This window comes from Triticum urartu, chromosome 7A (assembly GCF_056163025.1).
Source record: "Triticum urartu cultivar PI428250 chromosome 7A, HENAU_Tu73, whole genome shotgun sequence".
Lineage (NCBI taxonomy): Eukaryota > Viridiplantae > Streptophyta > Magnoliopsida > Poales > Poaceae > Triticum > Triticum urartu.
The window spans coordinates 486734357-486753966 of NC_141879.1; the positions used below are offsets into that span (position 1 = coordinate 486734357).

Consider the following 19610-nt stretch of genomic DNA (forward strand, 5'->3'; position numbering starts at 1 on the left):
GCTCTCTCAGGGTTTAGAAGACATGAAACACGTGCTTTTCCACTGCAATAAAGCAAAGGAGGTTTGGAAGAGGCTAGGGTTGGATGAGATTATTGATACAACTTGTGAGGTTGATCATGCTGGAGAGAGGCGGTGTTGGAGTATCTTCTACTTCTTCTAGAACAAGATTTGTGTGTTATGGGGTTCCAAAATGTGTGTGAAATGGTAGCCATTTTAGCTTAGTATCTATGGTGGGAAAGACAGAAATTTATGCAAAAGGAATTAACTCAGAATGCATCTCGGATTTCAGCGAGGATTATAGCCCTCAGGTCTAACTTCGTAAATGCATCATCTCCCAAGGCTTCCATAAAAGAGATGGTCGGTATTGCCCTCCTAGGGGTTTTGTGAAATTTAATGTTGATGTTTTTTTTTATCATGACATGATGAAGGGTACGATGGGGGCGGTTCCGAGAGACGACAAAGGTAGGTTTATCGCTGGAGGAAATGAGAAGATTGAGTATTGTGCGGATGTTCTCACGACAGAAGCCTTACCTCTCAAATTTGGCCTAATACTGACGCAAAGGACGGGCTGTAATCATCTTATTATTAATTCAGACAACCTGAAAATGATTGACACCATGCAAGAAGGAGGACAGTCGGCGGGTGCTGCGGCAGCAATTTTGGATGATTGTTTTCACTATGCTGTGATTTTATTACGATTAGATTCAAACATTGTAATAGAGGCAAATAAATTAGCTCATGAACTCACTAGAATAGCTAGATTTTCTTCTACTTTGAATTGGTTCGAGGAGTCTTTAAATGAAATTGTAACGATCCTCACGAACAATTTACTGATTATTTCTAATAATCTCGTTTTATTTAAAAGAAAAAGAAAAATGCAGTAATCACTCGAAAGCAAAGCAGTCGGTCGTCAACACTGAAACCCTCGGCCACTCACGCGACACCGCACCCGCGCCCCCATCTCCGGCGACGGGGCCATCATGAGCGGCGGCAGCGGCAGCCCGAGCGGGCCGGACTCCCGCGTGGAGACCATCTCCCGCCTCGCCCAGTGGCGCATCGACACCTTCGGCCCCTGCTCCTACCGCCGGTCCGACCCTTTCAAGCTCGGCATCTGGAACTGGTATCGCTCCTCCTTCCTACCACTCCCAAACTACCACCGTTCCCCAATCCTCTACGCCCCCAAATCCAAGAAACTCGTGAATTCGACCGAAACACGGCGCGATTAGATGTCGTTTTCGCCGAGGCTGGCCGCCGGCTGATGTCATGAATCCCCAAAGCAGGTACCTGTCAGTGGAGAAGAGCAGGTCGGTGTACGTGCGGCTCTTCCCGGAGCCCGGCCGGCTGGCCAAGGAGCAGCCGCCGCTCGCCCGCTTCGTGCTCCGCGTCTCCTGGGTTGGCCCGCCGCGCCGCTCCAGCATCTCCCCAGGTTTGCTTCTTCTAGTGCTCTGCCACACATCTCCAATTGGTAAATGATAAAGCTTTGTGCATTTCTAGCATATCCATGTGGTCATCGCATTTTATTTACTACTCCTTTCGTTCCATAATTCGTATCGTGGTTTTACTTCAAATTGGAACTAAAACCACGACAAGAATTATGGAACGGAGGTTACACATCTCCAATCGGTAAATGATAAAGCTTTGGTGCATTTCTAGCACATCCATGTGGTTATTGCATTTTATTTACTACTCCTTTCGTTCCATAATTCGTATCGTGGTTTTAGTTACGGAGGGAGTAGTAGTTGTCTGTGTGGTTGCATAGGAAATTCCAATGATCACCAACTACTCGTATTAGGCTAATACAGTGAGTGCCTGCTCGGTGCGCAGCTTTCACGCTCCAATGTGAACGCATGGCCAGATCATCTTGATGCCAACCGTGAACTGAGAACTTTGCCCACATACCAGCTAAATTACTACTACCATTTGGAGGCAAAGACCTAGATATAATAAAGAGAAAGGTCCACTTCTGGTCCCTCAGTTAATCGACTTGTCTGGTTTTCGTCCCTCAATTCCTAAACCAGACCTTCTGCATCTTGAACTTTCAAAACCGGCCAAATTTCATCCCTGTCCCCAATCAAAGCGGTTTTGTTCATGACGTGGAATGGATTTTGACCGAAGCGCACATGTGGCATTCTAATTTTGCCAGTTCACCTTCTTCCCCCCATCTCTACTGGACATTTCTTCGAACAGTTGGCGTGCGCCATGTCTATCTCGTCACAGCCACCGACCAGCGGCTACTGGGCAGCCGCCGGCGAGCGTGGGCACGTCGAGCCAGCCGTGGCTATCACCGCTCTTGTGCACGGCACTGCTGCGAGTGACCCGCGCATGCACCCCACACCGCACATGGCTTCTGACTGACGCCCCATGTGCCGGGACCACCTCCGCGCCGCTCTAGGCCGCCGTCTGGGGGCATGGATGACGGGTTTCTCTCCCCGTGCTTTCCCTATTCCGGTTTCGCTGTTGTATTTCTAGCTCTCTCTTGTCGAGCTCGAGCACACCACCATGTCGGGGGATGACCTGGCCTTTTGCAAGAGGTTGAGCTCCTCCTGTGGGATGGGGGATGAGGCATGGTGGTCTGTCTTGCTGCCTACCATGTCGGTTGTAAAGTGCAGGGGAGAGAGGTTGAAGAAAGATCTTCCACGTGGGGCCAACTCATATGAGAGACATAGACTATGGGTAGAAAATTACTAGGACACACCAGCATAGACAAGTGTCAGTCAAGACCCAAAACCACTCCACGTCATTGGAGAAACCGCTTTAGTTCGAAAGAGGGACAATACTTGTCTGGTTTTGGAAGTGCAAGGTGCAGAATGTCTGGTTTAGGAGTTGAGGGATGAAAAGCAAACAAGCTGGTTAGTTGAGGGACCAAAAGTGAACTTTTCTCTATAATAAATAGCCTTGAAGAGAATTTTTTCTGAAGTATCTAACATATATTAACATTGTATTCTGAATCTAAAGAAGCGTGTAAATAAGGAGAAGCTCAAACTAGGGCCACAAGCCCACAATAACAAATGTGCTTTGCAATTGTAAATGGAATCTTGAGCAGCTGCTTGGCGATAATCTCAACATAATACAGTATTTTTTAAATGAACATTTGATTGCTCATCTGTCATTCATTTCTTGTTTAATTCCCTAGTCATATTGTCTCTGTGATGACTACTGATATGATGGTATCAGGCTCACTGAACTTAATAACTTTTTATCGCTTTGTGATAGTTTTCGAGCAGCTTCTCCGAAGCAGCGATGATTTTGTGTGGCAAGTTGATGTGATGTCCCACGGGCGTTTTACGATTGACGTTGAGTTCTTGGACCTGAAGATAGCCACGAACAATGCAAGTGTCCTCTCTCCTTTTCCCCTCGAATCAGCTTCAAACGGTTCCTTCTTCTTTGTAGGATATACTCCCTCCATCCCCAAATACATGGCATATAAACTTACTGCCATGTATTTGGAGACGGAGGGAGTATATATTTTATAGGCATGTGTAAGTAGAACCTCTGTCAGGATTTTCTAAAATGTGATCCAGTTTTAATTAATGTGCGGACAGGGCACTGAATCGTCGTCGTCGATCTGGCCGAATGAAGGCATGGTGCAGGGCGTGGCCAGCAAGAGCACCCTGGGCTGCCTCTCGCGCATGCTCACGGAGTCCATCCACGCGGACGTGACCATAAACACGACGGACGGCGTGCTGAAGGCGCACAAGTCGGTGCTGGCGGCCTGCTCGCCCGTGTTCGAGAGCATGTTCGTCCACGACCTCAAGGAGAAGTCATCGTCGACGATCGACATCGGGGACATGTGCGTGGAGTCGTGCTCGGCCCTGCTGGGGTTCGTGTACGGGACGATCCGGCAGGAGCAGTTCTGGAAGCACCGGCTGGCGCTGCTGGCGGCGGCCAACAAGTACGGGCTGGGCGAGGTGAAGGCGTGCTGCGAGGAGAGCCTGCTGGAGGACATCAGCTCGGGCAACGTGCTGGAGCGGCTCCACGTGGCGTGGCTGTACCAGCTGGAGCGGCTCAAGAAGGGGTGCCTGGCGTACCTGTTTGTGTTCGGGAAGATCTACGACGTGCGGGACGAGATCAGCGGGTTCTTCCAGCATGCGGACCGCGAGCTCACCCTGGAGATGTTCCAGGAGGTGCTCAGCGTGTGGAAGCCCATCTGAAGCTTGTGTGTACATAGGGTTTGTGGAACCACAAAGATCAAAGGGAAGAAGCTACTGGAAAGAGTGGAAAGAATAGCCCCAAAAGTATACAAGGTACGTAGGGTTTATGAAAAGGTGTACAGTATAAAATACGTACATACATAGTGCAAACTGAGAATTTACACCAATGTAATTATGCAAATGTGACTCGCTACCGGTGTGTGCCGGGCGTGTAAAGAAGTTTGTGAGCAAGTGGTGTAATTAACAGTATTATACCTTTGCTCTGTTGTCCAGCATGAACCCTGGTACAGTACGTATATGTGACTCATCTAGATTGGATTATGGAGTTGATCTGGCTGGCGTGCCGTGTCTCGTCTGCTCTAGAATTGGTCCTGGTAGTACTAGTAGAGATTGGTTAACTACGAGGTTTGCTGATAGGTTACGGATGATGAGTTAGACTTGGCAAGGCGCGCGGTAGGTCTGGTCTGGGTTTCGCCGCCCCAATCTGGATTACACAGCTTGACTTTGTACCACATTGAAGAGTGCGCCAATGGTGTACCATATTTTTATAGAAGGCAGAACATTGACAAAATTGGAGTTGTTCCTATTGGAAGAAATCAAGTCGCCATGTATTTTGCAACCACCTGGTCTGGTGTGTACGAGAAGAGCCGGTCGCTTGTGAGCGCAGCGAAGGTTGCCACGGCAGACTGAATCTTCTTCGGATAGACAGATGGAAGGAACGTATGAAGAAGAAGAAGAAGAGCACGGCGAAGCGAAAACGGTTTCCGTTCCCTTCCCTTGAGAACTGAACTGACACAAGGTTTCTCGGGGGGAGAGGAGAGATCGTGGGCGGGGTTGACGGTTACCATGTCAAACTGGAAGACGCGTTCGTGGGCTGGGAGGACAGACACACCGACGCAGTGAGACGTGTTGAACGGTTGATTATTTCAGTTTAGTACTACGCCGCGTCGATCACCAATCGCCTCCGTTATTTTTTTGATTGATCCACCCATCTTTCAGCCATTAGCCACGTCCCGGTACACATAAGACCCGAGAGACTGATTGACACCGAAAGAGTAACGGGTACTCCTAACTGCGTCCCATAACCCCATTTCCAACAACGCCCACCGAGGAGCTTTCCTGCCGCGCTCCCGTTCCCGCACGGCTGCCACCGCCCACCGCGGCGACGCCATGCCCGCCGCCGGCCTCCGCCCGCTCGCCGTCGCCCTCCTCCTCCTCCTCGTATTCATCTCCACCGCGGCCGCCAACGCCAGGGTGGGCGACGAGTGCTCCGCCGGCGCAGGCTGCGGCTCGGGGCTGCACTGCGCCGCCTGCGGCGACGGCGGGGCCGGCGTCTGCGCGCGCGCCACCCCCGTCGACCCCCTCACGCACGTAAGCCGCCGCCCCTCCTCCTGCTCGCAATGGCGCCTCATTTCGTTCCTTCCTTCATTTAAAGAAGAACCGCTGCTTCATTTTTGGATTTGGTTTGATCGATGCTGACGCGCGCTTAATCCGCTCCTGCTTCTCGTCGCAGGGCACCGGCCTCCCCTTCAACAACTACTCCTGGCTCACCACGCACAACTCGTTCGCCCTCGCCGGCGCCCCCTCCGCCACCGGCGCCGCCATCATCGCCCCCACCAACCAGGAGGACTCCGTCACCGCGCAGCTCAAGGTAACAACAAACTCTTACCACCAACTCGCCGTCGCAACCGCCTCCCCCTACTACTCTGTTACCATTTCCAGTTTCTCCGTCCGCCTCGCCCATGGCAGCCTGTGTCTCCGTGGAGTCGCCCCGTTTCCAATGTCCATGTGCTCGTGCCTGCCACCACCTACCATTACCAAATCTCACCGCACCGCCATTTTCTATCTCATCTTTTTACCTGCTCGGTCAATGCCTACCCCTACCCCTAATAAAATTAACTAATTACTGAAAATGCTATTGCTAGACTCAGTGCACATTAGATGTTGGTATTTCTTTGCAAATCCAACACATAGCCATGCCAAAATGCCCTAAGACTGCCCTTGTTCACTGATCCAACTAAAATTGCCACCACCTTCTAAAATTAACCACTACAGTACAGTACTGAATTCAGTCTTGCAGTTACGCACCGAGGCTTTAATTATGCATCTTGCCGTGTCAACTGAATCATTTCATTTCTCTACTGGCGATGGGTAATGTAATGTGCCTTCCTCCTTAAGTTTCCACCTGCCCCTCCTCCCCTTTGATCAGACAAAGTAGGGCCTCTTTACTCCAAAACTCAGAGCAGGCACAAGGTCTCACTGTCCTACCCGCCCGACCTTTTCCCTTTCGGAGGAATATATATCAGCCAAATCCACGAAAGCTTGCTGCGCAGCACACATAAGAACGCCTTCTTTTTACACTTGACACATGCTCTACTGCTGCTCCACTATTTTCTGTCCTTTTTCCCCTTGCTTTTGTTTGAATTCAGTCCAGGTATGGGCATCTGTTTTCCTTTTCCATAAAGACTCGGATGTCTGCCCCTTGCCCAAAGGCTCGTTCATCCTAGAGCCTGGAAAGACAAATACACGTTAATTAATTGCAAGTATACATGTGTATAAAATGAATCCTTTTTTGTCTCAAATAGGATAGAGCATGGAAAAAAAGAGTACCAGGTATAAATAGTTTTTTAGTTTTCTTTGCGTACCACCACCATGTGTCCATGTGTACTGCTGCCCCATCACACCGTGGATTATGCTACTATGAATAATGCACCCTTGTTGCCATATTTGTTTAAATATGTAAGCACAACTGCCAACCATTAGTATTTAGGTACAACTAATGGCACCACCTCAAATCTGAAGATGTTTCATACTTGCCTTTGGTTGGTCTAGTTGCCACCTCACATAGATTCTTGTAAGTATGGCCACTGGCCTCGGTACCCAAATTTAGTAAACTCATGCGGTGGCTGGCTACGCTTATTGGGTGATTAGTCACAAAGATGCTCAAAGCATAATCATCAGGACTAACTTTGTTACACTTCCATTTTTAACAAAAAAATTGTTTTTCAGAAGTAGTAGAATAAATGTGCCGAAACCCTCAACGACACTGGTGTTCCCCTTCCAGCCATGGGGATGACTTGTTGCAATTTGGACTTGGTTCATTCGTTTATTTTCTTTTGCCTCTTTAGGTGGTTTGGGGCTCAATGCATTGAGAAAATAAAAGAAGGATTCTTGAAGTCTCTGATTGCGAAACAAGCCTTGTTGTAATCATGTCTAGTTCTTGGTATTATGCTGCGAAGGGTCGATTGCTTTGGTCTTAAGGAAAGGGAAGGGCCACACTCACTTAGCTTATCATGCCCGTCCCGTCCTCTTTTTTTTTTTTTGAATCACTATTCTGAAAGTAGAACCTTTTCATATAAAAAGAATCTTACAATACAGTGTTCGTGTTGGAGACTTGGAGCACGTTTTTTGAGTAATTATTTCTGGCCACGCTTCACAAGTAGGCTAACATTGCGTTGCAGTTATGAAACAAGCCAGTGTTCCTAAAGTATTCTGCTTGCCCTATATCTCGTATACACTTCTGAAGTTGTTTTTTTTTACTGAAAGAAAGAAAACTGAAGAAACAAAGAATAAGCCAACCCAACACAATTTAGCAGGCTGCTACTCTATTTTCTGTTGGTGTGCAGATATTATAAATTTCCTTCTTCAAAATGCCATTGGTTCCAAACTACTACATTCTACTAGGGTAGTTACTGATTATACAGATAACTGTCTAATTTTCAGTTACCGTTTCTTCTGCAAACCACCAAGCTGTATCTTGTTGTGGTTCATTCATACTCTGAATTGCGGACCGTCAGATGCTAATTGAAAAATATTAACCATGTGAATCTTTATCTGATTTGGGCAGAATGGTGTTAGGGGCTTGATGCTTGACACTTACGATTTCAACAATGATGTCTGGCTGTGCCACTCATTCGGTGGGAAATGCTACAATATTACAGCATTTGTAAGATTATCTCATTATCAGTTGAATACTTTCCATGCTGTCGTCAGAGCATCGTGTTATTGTATATCTAATCTTAAATTGGGTCTGTTCAGCAACCTGCCATCAATGTCTTCAAAGAAATCCAGACGTTCCTTGAAGCAAACCCTTCAGCGGTAATCACGGTTTTCCTGGAAGACTACACTGTTGCAGGTTCCCTGCCAAAAGTATTCAATGCTTCCGGCCTCATGAAGTATTGGTTCCCGGTGGCAAAAATGCCCAAGACCGGTGGCAACTGGCCTTTGCTCAAGGACATGATCAGCCAGAATGAGCGTCTGCTCGTCTTCGCATCGAAGAAAGCAAAAGAAGCAAGCGAGGGGATTCCGTACGAGTGGAATTACGTTGTGGAAAGCCAATGTAGGATTCCAACACAAGAAGAAAATACAATCAGAAAGTGAAGTTTTTTATCTAGTCTTTATGACATTCTTTGTTGATATGTTTTTGCTTTATCTGTGCAGATGGCAATGAGGGTATGGTGGAGGGCAAGTGCCCGAATCGCGGAGAGTCCCCTGCCATGGATTCCAAGAGCCAGTCGCTTGTTCTGATGAACTTCTTCACAACGGACCCGAACCCCACCGGGGTTTGCGGGAACAATTCAGCACCACTTGCTAGCATGCTAAAAACCTGCCATGATCTGTCGGGCAATCGGTGGCCCAACTACATCGCCGTTGATTACTACATGGTATGCCAACATGCTAAAGATTCTATCTAAATGAAGCTTATTTAGTCGTCGATCAGATCGGTTTCTTATTATTTGAATCACGCAGAGGAGCGACGGCGGAGGCGCTTCCTTGGCTACCGATGTGGCTAATGGCCATCTAGTATGTGGCTGTGACAACATTGCTTACTGCAAGGTAAGGACGTATCTGTCTTACAGTGTTCGGTCCTGTTACATTTTCTCCCACTTGAGCAGAGCTTGCATCCCTTGGGATTCTATCAATATCAACTACTTTTTGGCTAACTTTGATTTCCTTTTGCAACAACTTATTTAAGATAATGTTGTGTTTCTTGCAACTGCATGCTGATGTTGTGACCACTGACTGAGCTGCAGGCCAACTCGACATTCGGGACCTGCGTGATACCCCCGCCCCCACCGCCGTCGCCGCCCAGGGCGCCGGTGAAGGGTACGAGCCCAGGCGGCGATCCCAGTGCGGCGGTGGCTCGGCTTCCGGCCTTCCAGTGGAGCTGCTTCCTGGGACTGACGTCCCTGGCTCTGCTCTTCCTCTCGTAAGGGCGCTCCGCTTCAGTTAGCGGGGTGTGGCACTTGTGCTGCTTCTGCCATCCTGAGCAGAAATTTTCTACTTCAGTTTCATTTGTTGATCACGAGATTGCTCGAGCTGTAAATCACCCCCTAGCTTGCAGAGAAGTTCCACCCGATCGGTTAGTTGTAAATCAAATGTTTCATTTTTGTTATCTAGGGCAGATCCTGCCTCGATGTTTCAGTGAGTTCTGATGTAGTATCTCCACATGGCCAGTTAGTTTTTATATATGTTTTCTCTAAGAAATCAAATTACTACATCCCAGCTAGGAGAATTAGTTGAAAAACTCTTAATAACTCAACAAAAGGATGATTAGAAAGAAAGGAAAAAAAACTCAACAAAAAGATAAGAGATTCCAAAAAAAAACACTACCTTCGTTTTTTAGGCTAGTTTAGCCTAAAAAAAGCCTGAAAAACGTCTTATGTTTTCAGACGTAGGTAGTACATTCATATGGATGGATCTGAATGAGTGCTGGGGAAGAAAGAGAGGAGGACCCATGGTCCGAGTGACTGACTGACTGACAGGTGAAATCGCTGGTCCAAATCCAGAACAGCATCCAATCAAGCAGACAGCATCGTGCAGTGAGCAGTGCCAACTATTTACATCGCATCACATGGGATTGATTGATTAATTTCGCCTATTTTTCTCTCACGCAAGAACAACGCCCACTTTATCCTCCGAGAAATCCCGGTTTTCCGCTGGTCACTGATCATCTGGTCTGAGATGAGCTTCACACGCATGCCAGATTATTCTAGTAGATCACTAGGTAGGGAGAGAATAGCATCAAATTGAGAGCATATATTCCCTCCCAGGTAGCAAGAATAACTTTTATTGGCATCGTGAACGTGTTGTTGAAGTTTTGATTTAAATAGGTTACTTTTTGCTGATATTCTTTCCAGCGTCAAGGATCGTGTATGATCCACGCACGCATGGGAAATTTTCTGAAGGCAGCGCAAACTGTGGAGGTGAATAAGCATTTTGCCAGATAGACAAAACTTGTGGTCGCCTGACGTTTCCAATATACTCCTTCTGTTGTAAAATAAATGATTCAACTTTATACTAACTTAAAGAGAGTAACTAATAAATCTCATAATAATAATTAAAAAAAAACATCCCCAGTGTGAAGAAAAGCTGTGGGCATGGGGAAGGATCAAACGAGGCTGCGTCGAACCCAGGACCTCTTGACACAAGTGGGGAGTACTTCACCACTACACCAGACCTGTCCTTTCTAACAAACTGGAAATAAAAAAAGTCAGGCACATAGAATTTCATCCATATTCATGATGTGAGTCATGAATAATTGAAACACGGATCATAATCAAGAGAGATATCATCATGAACAGTTGACACATGGATCTTAATCAAGGGATCTAAAATGTGATCCTTATGCTATGCCGGATCCCCACTTCAACAGTACCATCGATTTGCAGAAACTGCTATTTTTAGGGGCCTGATAAATTGCCATTTTACTCCAGCACCGGATGATCGATCGAACGAATATTTAGACATGAATAATACCATTCGGTCTTAGCATGAACAGAAGAAAATATTATGGCACTTATTATACTGTATGTAGTATATTATTATCAGAAAGAGAAAGAAAAAGAGAGAGGCAGAAGAGAGAAAAGTGTCCCAGGGAACAAAGAACAGATTCTTTGGTACTCCGGCGTAACGACGTTGCCTCCTCCCCTCCCCTCGTCTAGAGTCTAGACCCACGGGCATAGCCCATCCAAAGATCAAATCTTTTAGTTTTGCCAGCCAGATATCTCGTCTCGTCTCATCTCTGTCACACCGAGGAAGAAGACCCGGCGCCAGCGCCAGCGGCGATTGATGGCATCTCGCTCCCGTGCCCCCCTGGCCGTGGCCCTGTCCCCTCACCCTCTCTAGACCAAATCTACGAGAGAGGGATAAGAGTTCCTCCCAGTGGAGAGAGGGAGAGGTCGGAGGAGTACACGGGCTGATTGCGGCTGCGGCTGCGACTGCGACTGGTGGATTCCATTTCTCCCCTTCTTGCTCCGGGGTGGCGGCGGCGGCGGCGGGCGGCGGGCGGCGCGGCCATGGCCAAGCAGCTGCGGGTCTACCAAGTCTGGAGAGGCAACAACGTACGTGAGATTAGATTACTCCCTTTATTCTTGCCCCCCTTCTTCCTTCTTGGATAGTTGGATTCAGAAAATCCTTGTGCTCTGGATCCATCGGCGGTGGCCGCCGCCGCCGCAGTGCCATCTCCGCTACTCCTTCTGATTCGTTGTGTTCTTTCTGTCTAACCTGGCGAGGCGACGAAGAAGTGGGAGCGGGGTAACTGCTCCTGGATAAGGCCCGTATCTTTATCTGGTTAGCTGGTTACTCGATTGATTTGCGGGTGATTTGTATATTAAACTGCATACACTGCTGACGAGACGGATGAATAAACTATTGTGGATCGGTTTGGAGCTTGGGTGCCGCAGCGAATGGCGACCGTCCTCTCCCCAATAAGATAATCCAGTTGGGTGGCCCAAGTTCTTGTCTTTGTACACACCCTGTTGCTGCTAATCCAACCAGGGCTCAGGTTGCTCTGAAAATCATGCACAGGGCTTGCAAACATTGCGTTGCATTGCAACTACTCCATCAGTTCAAGGGTTTAGAGAAAGGGAAGGGCAATTTAGAGGGTCAAATGGGGAAGGGGGTTTGTATGAGAAAAACTTTGTTGACATCTTCACTCTGCTCATGATGTTGTTTGTTGTATTATTTTGTAGCGTGAAGCTATCGAATGTTTCAATGATGTCTCTCATTTTCTTCAGATAATCTGGTGTGGTGGGAGACTGATCTTTGGACCAGATGCCAAGGCTACTCTGCTATCTTTCTCGCTGATCGTGGCCCCCGTTGTTGTCTTCTGCATCTTTGTGGGCAAAAATCTCATACACATCTTTCCTGCATATAACGCAGGGTATGCAATTCTGGTTGTCACCGCAGCCCTGACAATTCATGTGAGTAAGCATTCTTCACCTATCTACTACAGAGTTATGCTGAGGGTTTTGGATAGGTTGGTAGGATTTGTGTTCACCACAGTTCATGTGTTTGCTTCGTCCAGTTGGAGAAAAGTCCTGAATGGCGACGTATTTTCTGAGAGCTTCATCGTAAAAGTAATTTGCAAGATGCAAGATATCATGTAACTAATAAAAGTTAAGCACACTTGCATGTCAACATGTTTGGCAGGGTGTAGTTTTGTGGTTAGCAGTTAGTTCGAGACCATTATGATCATACAGCAGCAGTTAATGGTTAAAGTGCACTAAGCCATCACTATCTTCTGTCCATGATTGCATTTAAGACTTTGTGATGTGGATATAGTTAGTTGCGAACATGCTAAGAACCTAGTTTCTCTTATCAAGGGAACCTTGGATGATACCTTTTCGCTTAGTTACAAAGTAGTGTAGATCAACCTTGGCATAGATGATACATCATTTGAATTTTGTTTGTAATAACTGCATAATATATGTGAAACTGTAATTTCTCTCACCAGCCAATAAAACACTGTACTTGGCTCTACTGGTCAAAGCATTTTGTGATCTTTTGATCTTCCTTTTTCACCTACACATGTTTCATGCATGGTTCTATATTTATTTCCTGAGTTGGAAAACCCACGCTTTAATTTTGTTGTTGGTTTGGTCTATTCACTAGTAGTTTTATCTATATTCTGCTCTTGCATACTAATTTATCTGTTTACGATACCGTTCTCCATGAGTTATGTTCTCTCAACAGTAGAAGTTATTTTGTGAATTTTACTTCATGCTACTTTGTAAACAACTGCCAAATTATAGTATCCTCTCTTCAAAATCTGATTGTTAGGTACTGTTACTGCTCTTCTTGACCTCATCTCAAGATCCAGGTATTGTACCAAGGAATTCAAATCCACCTGTGGAGGAGTTTTCTCATGATTCTTCAGCCCCTCATACTCTCCAGTTCCCTCGGATAAAAGAGATCATGGTCAATGGTGTGCCCGTGAGAGTAAAATATTGTGAAACTTGCATGCTATATCGGCCTCCTCGTTGCTCCCACTGTTCCAAATGTGATAATTGTGTCGAGCGATTTGATCACCACTGCCCTTGGGTTGGTCAATGTATTGGACAGGTTTGTTGTGCTGATTTATTTATCCTTCTCAAAGAGTCAAACTAGTTATTTAACCATTGACTACCTGACAGCCCTTACTGTCAAAACAATCTCAGCTTATCTGCATTTATGTTCACCTTTGCAGCGCAATTACCGCTACTTCTTCTGGTTTGTTTGTTCGGCAGCAATCCTGTGTTTCTATGTGTTTACAATGTCTGCATTGTACATCAGTCTACTCATGAAGGATCACCGTTCAGTGGTGGAGGCAATTAAAGCATCTCCAGCATCAGTGGCAGTCATGGGATACTGTTTCATTTGTTTCTGGTTTGTTGGTGGTCTCACCGGATTCCACTCTTACCTCATTGCAACAAATAAGGTTAGTCCCCTAAACCTATGAAGTCAATGTTAAGGCATACCTCACATGAAAACATTGGTACACGGACTGCCTTGAGATACAATGTAGAAAGTTCCTATGTTCATTAGTGAGCTATCTACTCTCAAATAAAGATATAATGCTTACACTGGCTAATCTGAAATGTAGTGATCACTTGAAATCTCATTGGATGATTTTTCCATGGCAGATATTTTTTATGCATTGCTGGGTAGTACATCCTTGTACTCCCTCCGTTCCTAAATACAAGTCTTTCTAGAGATTCCAAGAGAGACTACATACGGAGCAAAATGATTGACTACACACTCTAAACTATGTCTATATACATCCGTATGCAGTCCATATTAGAATCTCTACAAGGACCTATATTTAGGAACGGAGGGAGTAGAAATAATAAGAACTTTATGTTTATTTCAATACCAACTTTATTGAACTTGATTAAATTTTCACTTCCTTTTTCTCAAGACAACATATGAGAACATCAAGTACAAGTACAGCAACCAACCCAATGCGTTCGACCGTGGTTGCATACACAATTGCTTCGAGGTCCTGTGCACGAAAAGGAAGCCGTCTAGGATCAACCTGCGAGCCATCGTTCAAGAGGAACATGTTGCGTCCCTGCCACGAATCAGCCGTTCCAGTGTGCCCGAAGATGAGACGCCCCACCGTCCACGAGCCAAAGTGGAGGATGACCTTGAGATGGGCCTCGACATCCTGAAGACCTCACGGCGCCGGTCAGATGACCTGAGTGACTTAGAGTTGGGCACTACAAGCAATGGCGCAAGATATCGCAGAAGTGATTCAGACACTGAGATCCCAGTTATGACCAGAACCATTACTGAGAGCTCCGATCAAACTAGGGATCTGGACTTCTATTCAGTGACCAACGCTGCACATCCCTTGTCTCCTGAGCAGAGGCAGCTCCCCGATGAACTCCGCTGATTGTATATGAGCGCCCCCTTGCAGTGAGAAATAGTTTTCAGGGCGCAAACCAACAAGTTGCTCGTCAGTGAGGGCCGTGGGATGTTTGAAATTTGGATGAATATGGCATATGCTCTCTGCTGCCTTCTTTTTGTAGGATTTGGGGAATGTTGGTTGATTGGTGATAGGTCTCTTTCTGTAAACATCTCAGTTATGCATTTTATTGTGAAGGTTTTAAGAGATTGTAGTTTTCTTTTTTCTTTTTAGCAAGATTCCAGGAAGAGTATCTGAAGATAGTCAACTGTGGATTGTTAATTGTACATAATTTGCATAGGTGTAGACCATTGAACTGTATAATTATTTCTCCTGTCTAAATGCTTCTTCCACCGGCCATCTGATGATCCCAGAAAGCCATTTGCTGGTTTGACATGCAGAATTTCAATCCCTATTTGACTGTTTGCAGCATGATTTACTACAGATGACTTCATGTGAGTGCACGCCATTGGCCAGGGGAGGAAAAATGCACGCATAATTCAAAGATTATTTATCATGAAAAGTTCAGAGGCATGAAAAACATAGCAGCGACCAAACCTTTATATTTCTTGCCATTCTTGACACTCGGGGAAATAAACAAGTAAATCAACAACAGCAATAGAAAAAGCAAAAGATCTTGATGGACTTGTCACACATAAATACTTGTGCCACTGCACTGGTCTATTCATTCACAGGCCAGTTTGGTGTCGAAGCTGGTCAAGCAGATGGCGAACGCCTGGAACGCCGAGAGCGGGTACCGGTAGTCCATGGTGAACATGTCCTTGGTAACCTTACCAAACTGCAGGATCACCTTCTCGTGATCGGACGTCGATGACGACGATGAACTTGAAGGCTGGAGCTGCTGCTGCTGGGGCGGCTGCGAAGGTTCCGACGGCGGCACGGCGGCCACCTGTGGCGCGGCTGCCGTCAGCTGGAAGTTCTTCACGGAGGCCACCGTCACCCTGCCTCGGAAGTTGAGGCACCAGCACTGCAGCTGCTCATGCCATCTCGGCACCTTGTTGCGTAGGACCAATGGCCTCTCCTTGGCATCCCCATCTTCCTCCTCTCGCCGCAACCCACCACTTACATCTGAGAATCGGGAGCTTGAGAAGCGAGAACTGCTGAAGTCTGCCATGGAGAACCTGGAGGAGGCGTTCGTGCTGCGGAAGGACTCGTCAAACGGACCAGGGAGCAGCTGCTGGGGTTGCCCAGGCACCACGCCATCCGGGTCGACTGCAGAGGCCGGGATGGAATGCATCGTGCACTGCATACGCCTCGGGCCCCTGGTGCCCAGCACGTTGAGCTCATAATTCACCTGGGCGATGGGGTAGCTACCGGTAGGCACCTTTGGGGAGACCCTCCTGGAAGAGATGCGGCGGCTGCCACGCTGGCATGGGATGAGGCTCCCGGCATTGTATGGTGGCTGAGTGTCGTAGACGATGAACTTCGTGCCGAGGAAATTCGACCTGTTGGTGTACATACAATGTCAGATCTAAATCACTGAAGGTTAGATAGTAAGAACGTTGTGAAGGAAGGTACATCACCTCATTTTTCCAACATAGCCGTTGCTTGACCGCGAGATGTTCTTAGAATCCACAGAAATTACGTATTCGGTATATGTTGTCCGTCGATTCCTCTTAGCTGCTAGCAGGAACTTTCCGTTCTCACTAAGCACAGCTACATGTCACATAACATATAATCAGCACAGCATCCAGCAACGTTGACTACCACGTTACTAAAGCAATGCACACAGCAATTGTTCAGTATGAGATTAATGAGAGAAGCAGCACATATGCTTACCAGGGCTAAGGCAGAGGTAGAGATAATAGGTTAGTGTTGATTTGTCCCTTCTAATGAAGCACTGGATTAATCCATCTCGAGGTCCTGGCTGTAGATAAAACATCAAATCAGAGTCAGACAGGTGCAAACTTTCATATGTACTGCCTCTGTAAAGAGGGAGTACTATGTAGGCATGTCTTTCTCACTTAAGAAGCCTTTATCTGCTACTTTTCAGTAGGCGGACTTTTCTAAGCAGGCATATCTTACTTTTCAATTGCCTACGAGAAAATTGCTACAAATTACTAGGTAAGCATACCAAATACTATTATGTCGATTTCTTAATATTCACGCGACCACTGTTTCCCAGTTTCAACATTTTATTTAGGCTGTAACATGAGAAAAAAAAATACAAGCTACCCATCATGAACAACAGCACAGCTACTTCACTTGGATATTTACCTGTTTAAGCGACACCGGAAAAGTGAGTTTCCCACAGAACTCCGGGCTCTGAACTATATCTTTACAGATCTCTCTCCACGCGCTGCAGACGGCCGCACAAGCGACGACATCTTTGCGCGAGGGCCAAGTGCTCTCGCCTTCCTCCAGCCTTTTCATCACATCACGAAGTAATTCAGGAGGAAGACCAACCCAGCCATTCTGATCAGCCACCACAGCCCCGCCGTGTGGCTCAACCGGTGGCCCAAAAGACTTCCCCCGGTGATGATGGCCGGAAAGACCAGGGAGGCCCGAAATCCTCACGTCAAAGCCCCGCCTTGATAAGCTTCCGAAGCTCTCTCTAACATCGCGGACTATGCTGCGGAAAGACATATCTGCCGGAGACCCTGCGATGACAACCAGAACTTCACCGATCTCCTAGCGGTCAAGGTCTTCGGAATGAGCTTTCCGGCACTGCATATACACAAGGAAATCAAATAGGAGGAAGATTAGCGTCTAGTGGTGCTGTAAAATAATCATCCACTAGGAAAAGCAATCAGCACGTGTAGACTAACGAATCGCGGACTAGAGATTAGTAATACAGCTTCGTTACTAATACCATTCTGGTTTGAATAGTCTCGAGTCAGTGGGCTACCGGTTCTAGTCGCGCACTGAATGCAGGAAAGATGATGGGAAATTGGCTACACAGACAGCCAACTCTCCGATGGCGATGGGTGGATGGAAAAAACAAAGCCCTCTGATGGCGAGAGGCTAACAGCAGGCGCCATTTTACTGGTATAAACCTAATGGTGCCACACGGCAGGCATGGCACCACAATTTTGACCCACTGTTCTCAGAGGAACAAAGTTTGACCTTTTTATCCTTCCTTTTATCCTTTATGACCTGCAATGCAGTTGCATGGACTGTGGCAGGTACAAGATCTACAGAAACTTCAGAGAAAACTGTACTTGTATGCTGTGAAATGGAAGGGAAAAAGAATTTACAATTCATCTAAGCATGAACAGAAGAAAATAAACATGGAATGAAACAATCAGAGCGCTGCAAACTTATATGATAGATATATGAAGTCCGCGGCGAAAAGTGGATGAATCGGATGCCAGAAATGGAGGCGTTGGTGGATGCGAAGGAGGAAGAAGTGAAGGAGGAGCGGCCATCTCACCGGCCCCAAATCGAGCTCTACCCAAACTTGAAAGAGATTCTTCCGCGGAGAGGAGATCCCAACCCTTTGTGGCCAGCAGCGAGCGATCTCTCCTCCTCTTTCCCCAAAGCCCCCGGAAGCCAAAGAAGACGGACAGGGGAGCAAAAGCGACGAGCTTTCCACCTGTGATCGAACCCGCGACCTTTCTCCTACAGCGAGAAAAAGGCTTTCCGGCGCGAACTTTGCTCCAAAAGATGCGCAGGAAAAGGTGGAACGGCACACGGGGACGGAGGAGGAGCCCGGTCCGGTGTATCGGCCGATCTTCTGCAGCCGCTGCGGCGGAGGTGAGGCCGGAGGCGAGAGGGGATTCGGGAGGCGGGGCGAGGGGATTTATGGGTGGGATTGAGATGGGGAAATGGGACTTGGTTTGGAGGTCGGTAGGGGAGGGGGGAGAAGAGGAAGACCGGAGGGAGGAGGGGAGCGAATCGTGAGAGGATCCCTTTTCTTTTTAATTTGGATGCGAAAAAAAGGTTTTGTTTCACATGACCACCTCACCAACCAGCCCAGCACATTGGCCGGCGGGCCGTCGTGTACTTTTGTGGTACTCCGATTATACAAATGTGCACATCTGCTGACTGCTAAATGAGTTATACGGATATGACCAAACTGAAATACACTTTTTTTTACAAAGTACAGACGCATGCGTATATGTTTATATACACGCGCATACACTCATCCCTATGAACGCACACATGCACACCCTACCCCTATGAACACCTTCGAAAGACTGATCTAGCATATCATCTTGAAATTTATGAAGTCATCATCAGGATTTGAACTCTGGTGGGCTGGGATAGCACGGTCTCTCTAACCATAATTCGCTACGTGACTTGTATTTTGATCTTTATATTATATTATATGAGACACGTATCACCATGCAGGAAAAAAAAGAGTTATACGGATTCACAATGCCAAATCCATATTTTATATTGGTTTGCTGGATTTGCCGGAAAAGCCTGATGTTGTGTTTGATTGTAGATGACCGAAATCACAAAGGAGATTGAAGAAAGTCCAGTCCAGTGCCTGATTAGTCTGCACTGCAGACAGGCAGGGAAGCCAATTCAGCCCCCCTCTCTCTGCATGATGGGACTAGGGGTGGAGTAAGACGTTTTCAAAATAAGACTAGAGTGATTTTAAATAACAAGAGGAGAGTATTGATTGGTGCCTTCGGCATCGGTGAACAGTACATATATGTTAGCAGTAACTAGATAAGCCACGTATGACTTTCTGGATCTCCATCTGGCAAAGGTACCTGTCTATCTATCTTCGCTAACTACTCCGTCCAAGTACTTCCTCCAGTCCGCATATTAGATTTGTGTCAAGTCAAATTTAACAAAGTTTGATTAAATTTATATTA

General features: G+C 46.8%; 4 protein-coding genes across 6 annotated transcripts; 3 read left to right on the plus strand and 1 right to left on the minus strand.

Moving 5' to 3' along the window:
- The first annotated feature begins 878 nt into the window (after positions 1 to 878).
- Positions 879 to 4426, plus strand: LOC125523893 (BTB/POZ domain-containing protein). Of its 2 annotated transcripts, none has more exons than XM_048688957.2 (4): positions 879 to 1120; positions 1281 to 1426; positions 3214 to 3329; positions 3543 to 4426. In XM_048688957.2, exons 1-4 carry the CDS (start codon positions 981 to 983, stop codon positions 4149 to 4151), a joined length of 1011 nt encoding a protein of 336 aa, XP_048544914.1. In that variant the 5' UTR covers positions 879 to 980; the 3' UTR covers positions 4152 to 4426. The 2 variants fall into 2 exon arrangements, with proteins under 2 accessions (XP_048544914.1, XP_048544913.1); XM_048688956.2 differs by having other exon boundaries at positions 884 to 1120; positions 1278 to 1426.
- Positions 4427 to 5153: 727 nt separating this feature from the next.
- LOC125523891 (PI-PLC X domain-containing protein At5g67130) lies at positions 5154 to 9599 on the plus strand. The gene is made up of 7 exons (XM_048688953.2): positions 5154 to 5522; positions 5665 to 5802; positions 7999 to 8097; positions 8190 to 8490; positions 8592 to 8815; positions 8901 to 8987; positions 9185 to 9599. The coding sequence occupies exons 1-7, from the start codon at positions 5322 to 5324 to the stop codon at positions 9362 to 9364; spliced, it is 1230 nt and encodes a 409-aa protein (XP_048544910.1). The 5' UTR covers positions 5154 to 5321; the 3' UTR covers positions 9365 to 9599.
- Positions 9600 to 10806: 1207 nt separating this feature from the next.
- On the plus strand, positions 10807 to 15180 carry LOC125523892 (protein S-acyltransferase 8). Its single transcript, XM_048688954.2, has 5 exons — positions 10807 to 11494; positions 12170 to 12355; positions 13215 to 13496; positions 13621 to 13851; positions 14332 to 15180. The coding sequence occupies exons 1-5, from the start codon at positions 11450 to 11452 to the stop codon at positions 14806 to 14808; spliced, it is 1221 nt and encodes a 406-aa protein (XP_048544911.1). The 5' UTR covers positions 10807 to 11449; the 3' UTR covers positions 14809 to 15180.
- A 174-nt stretch (positions 15181 to 15354) lies between these two features.
- On the minus strand, positions 15355 to 18676 carry LOC125523890 (tubby-like F-box protein 12). 2 transcript variants are annotated; one of them, XM_048688952.2, is made up of 5 exons: positions 18377 to 18676; positions 17059 to 17508; positions 16621 to 16708; positions 16365 to 16497; positions 15355 to 16286 (listed from the first exon to the last, which is right to left on the minus strand). In XM_048688952.2, exons 2-5 carry the CDS (start codon positions 17425 to 17427, stop codon positions 15506 to 15508), a joined length of 1371 nt encoding a protein of 456 aa, XP_048544909.1. In that variant the 5' UTR covers positions 17428 to 17508; positions 18377 to 18676; the 3' UTR covers positions 15355 to 15505. The 2 variants fall into 2 exon arrangements, with proteins under 2 accessions (XP_048544909.1, XP_048544908.1); XM_048688951.2 differs by having other exon boundaries at positions 18215 to 18675.
- Between the last annotated feature and the right edge of the window lie 934 nt (positions 18677 to 19610).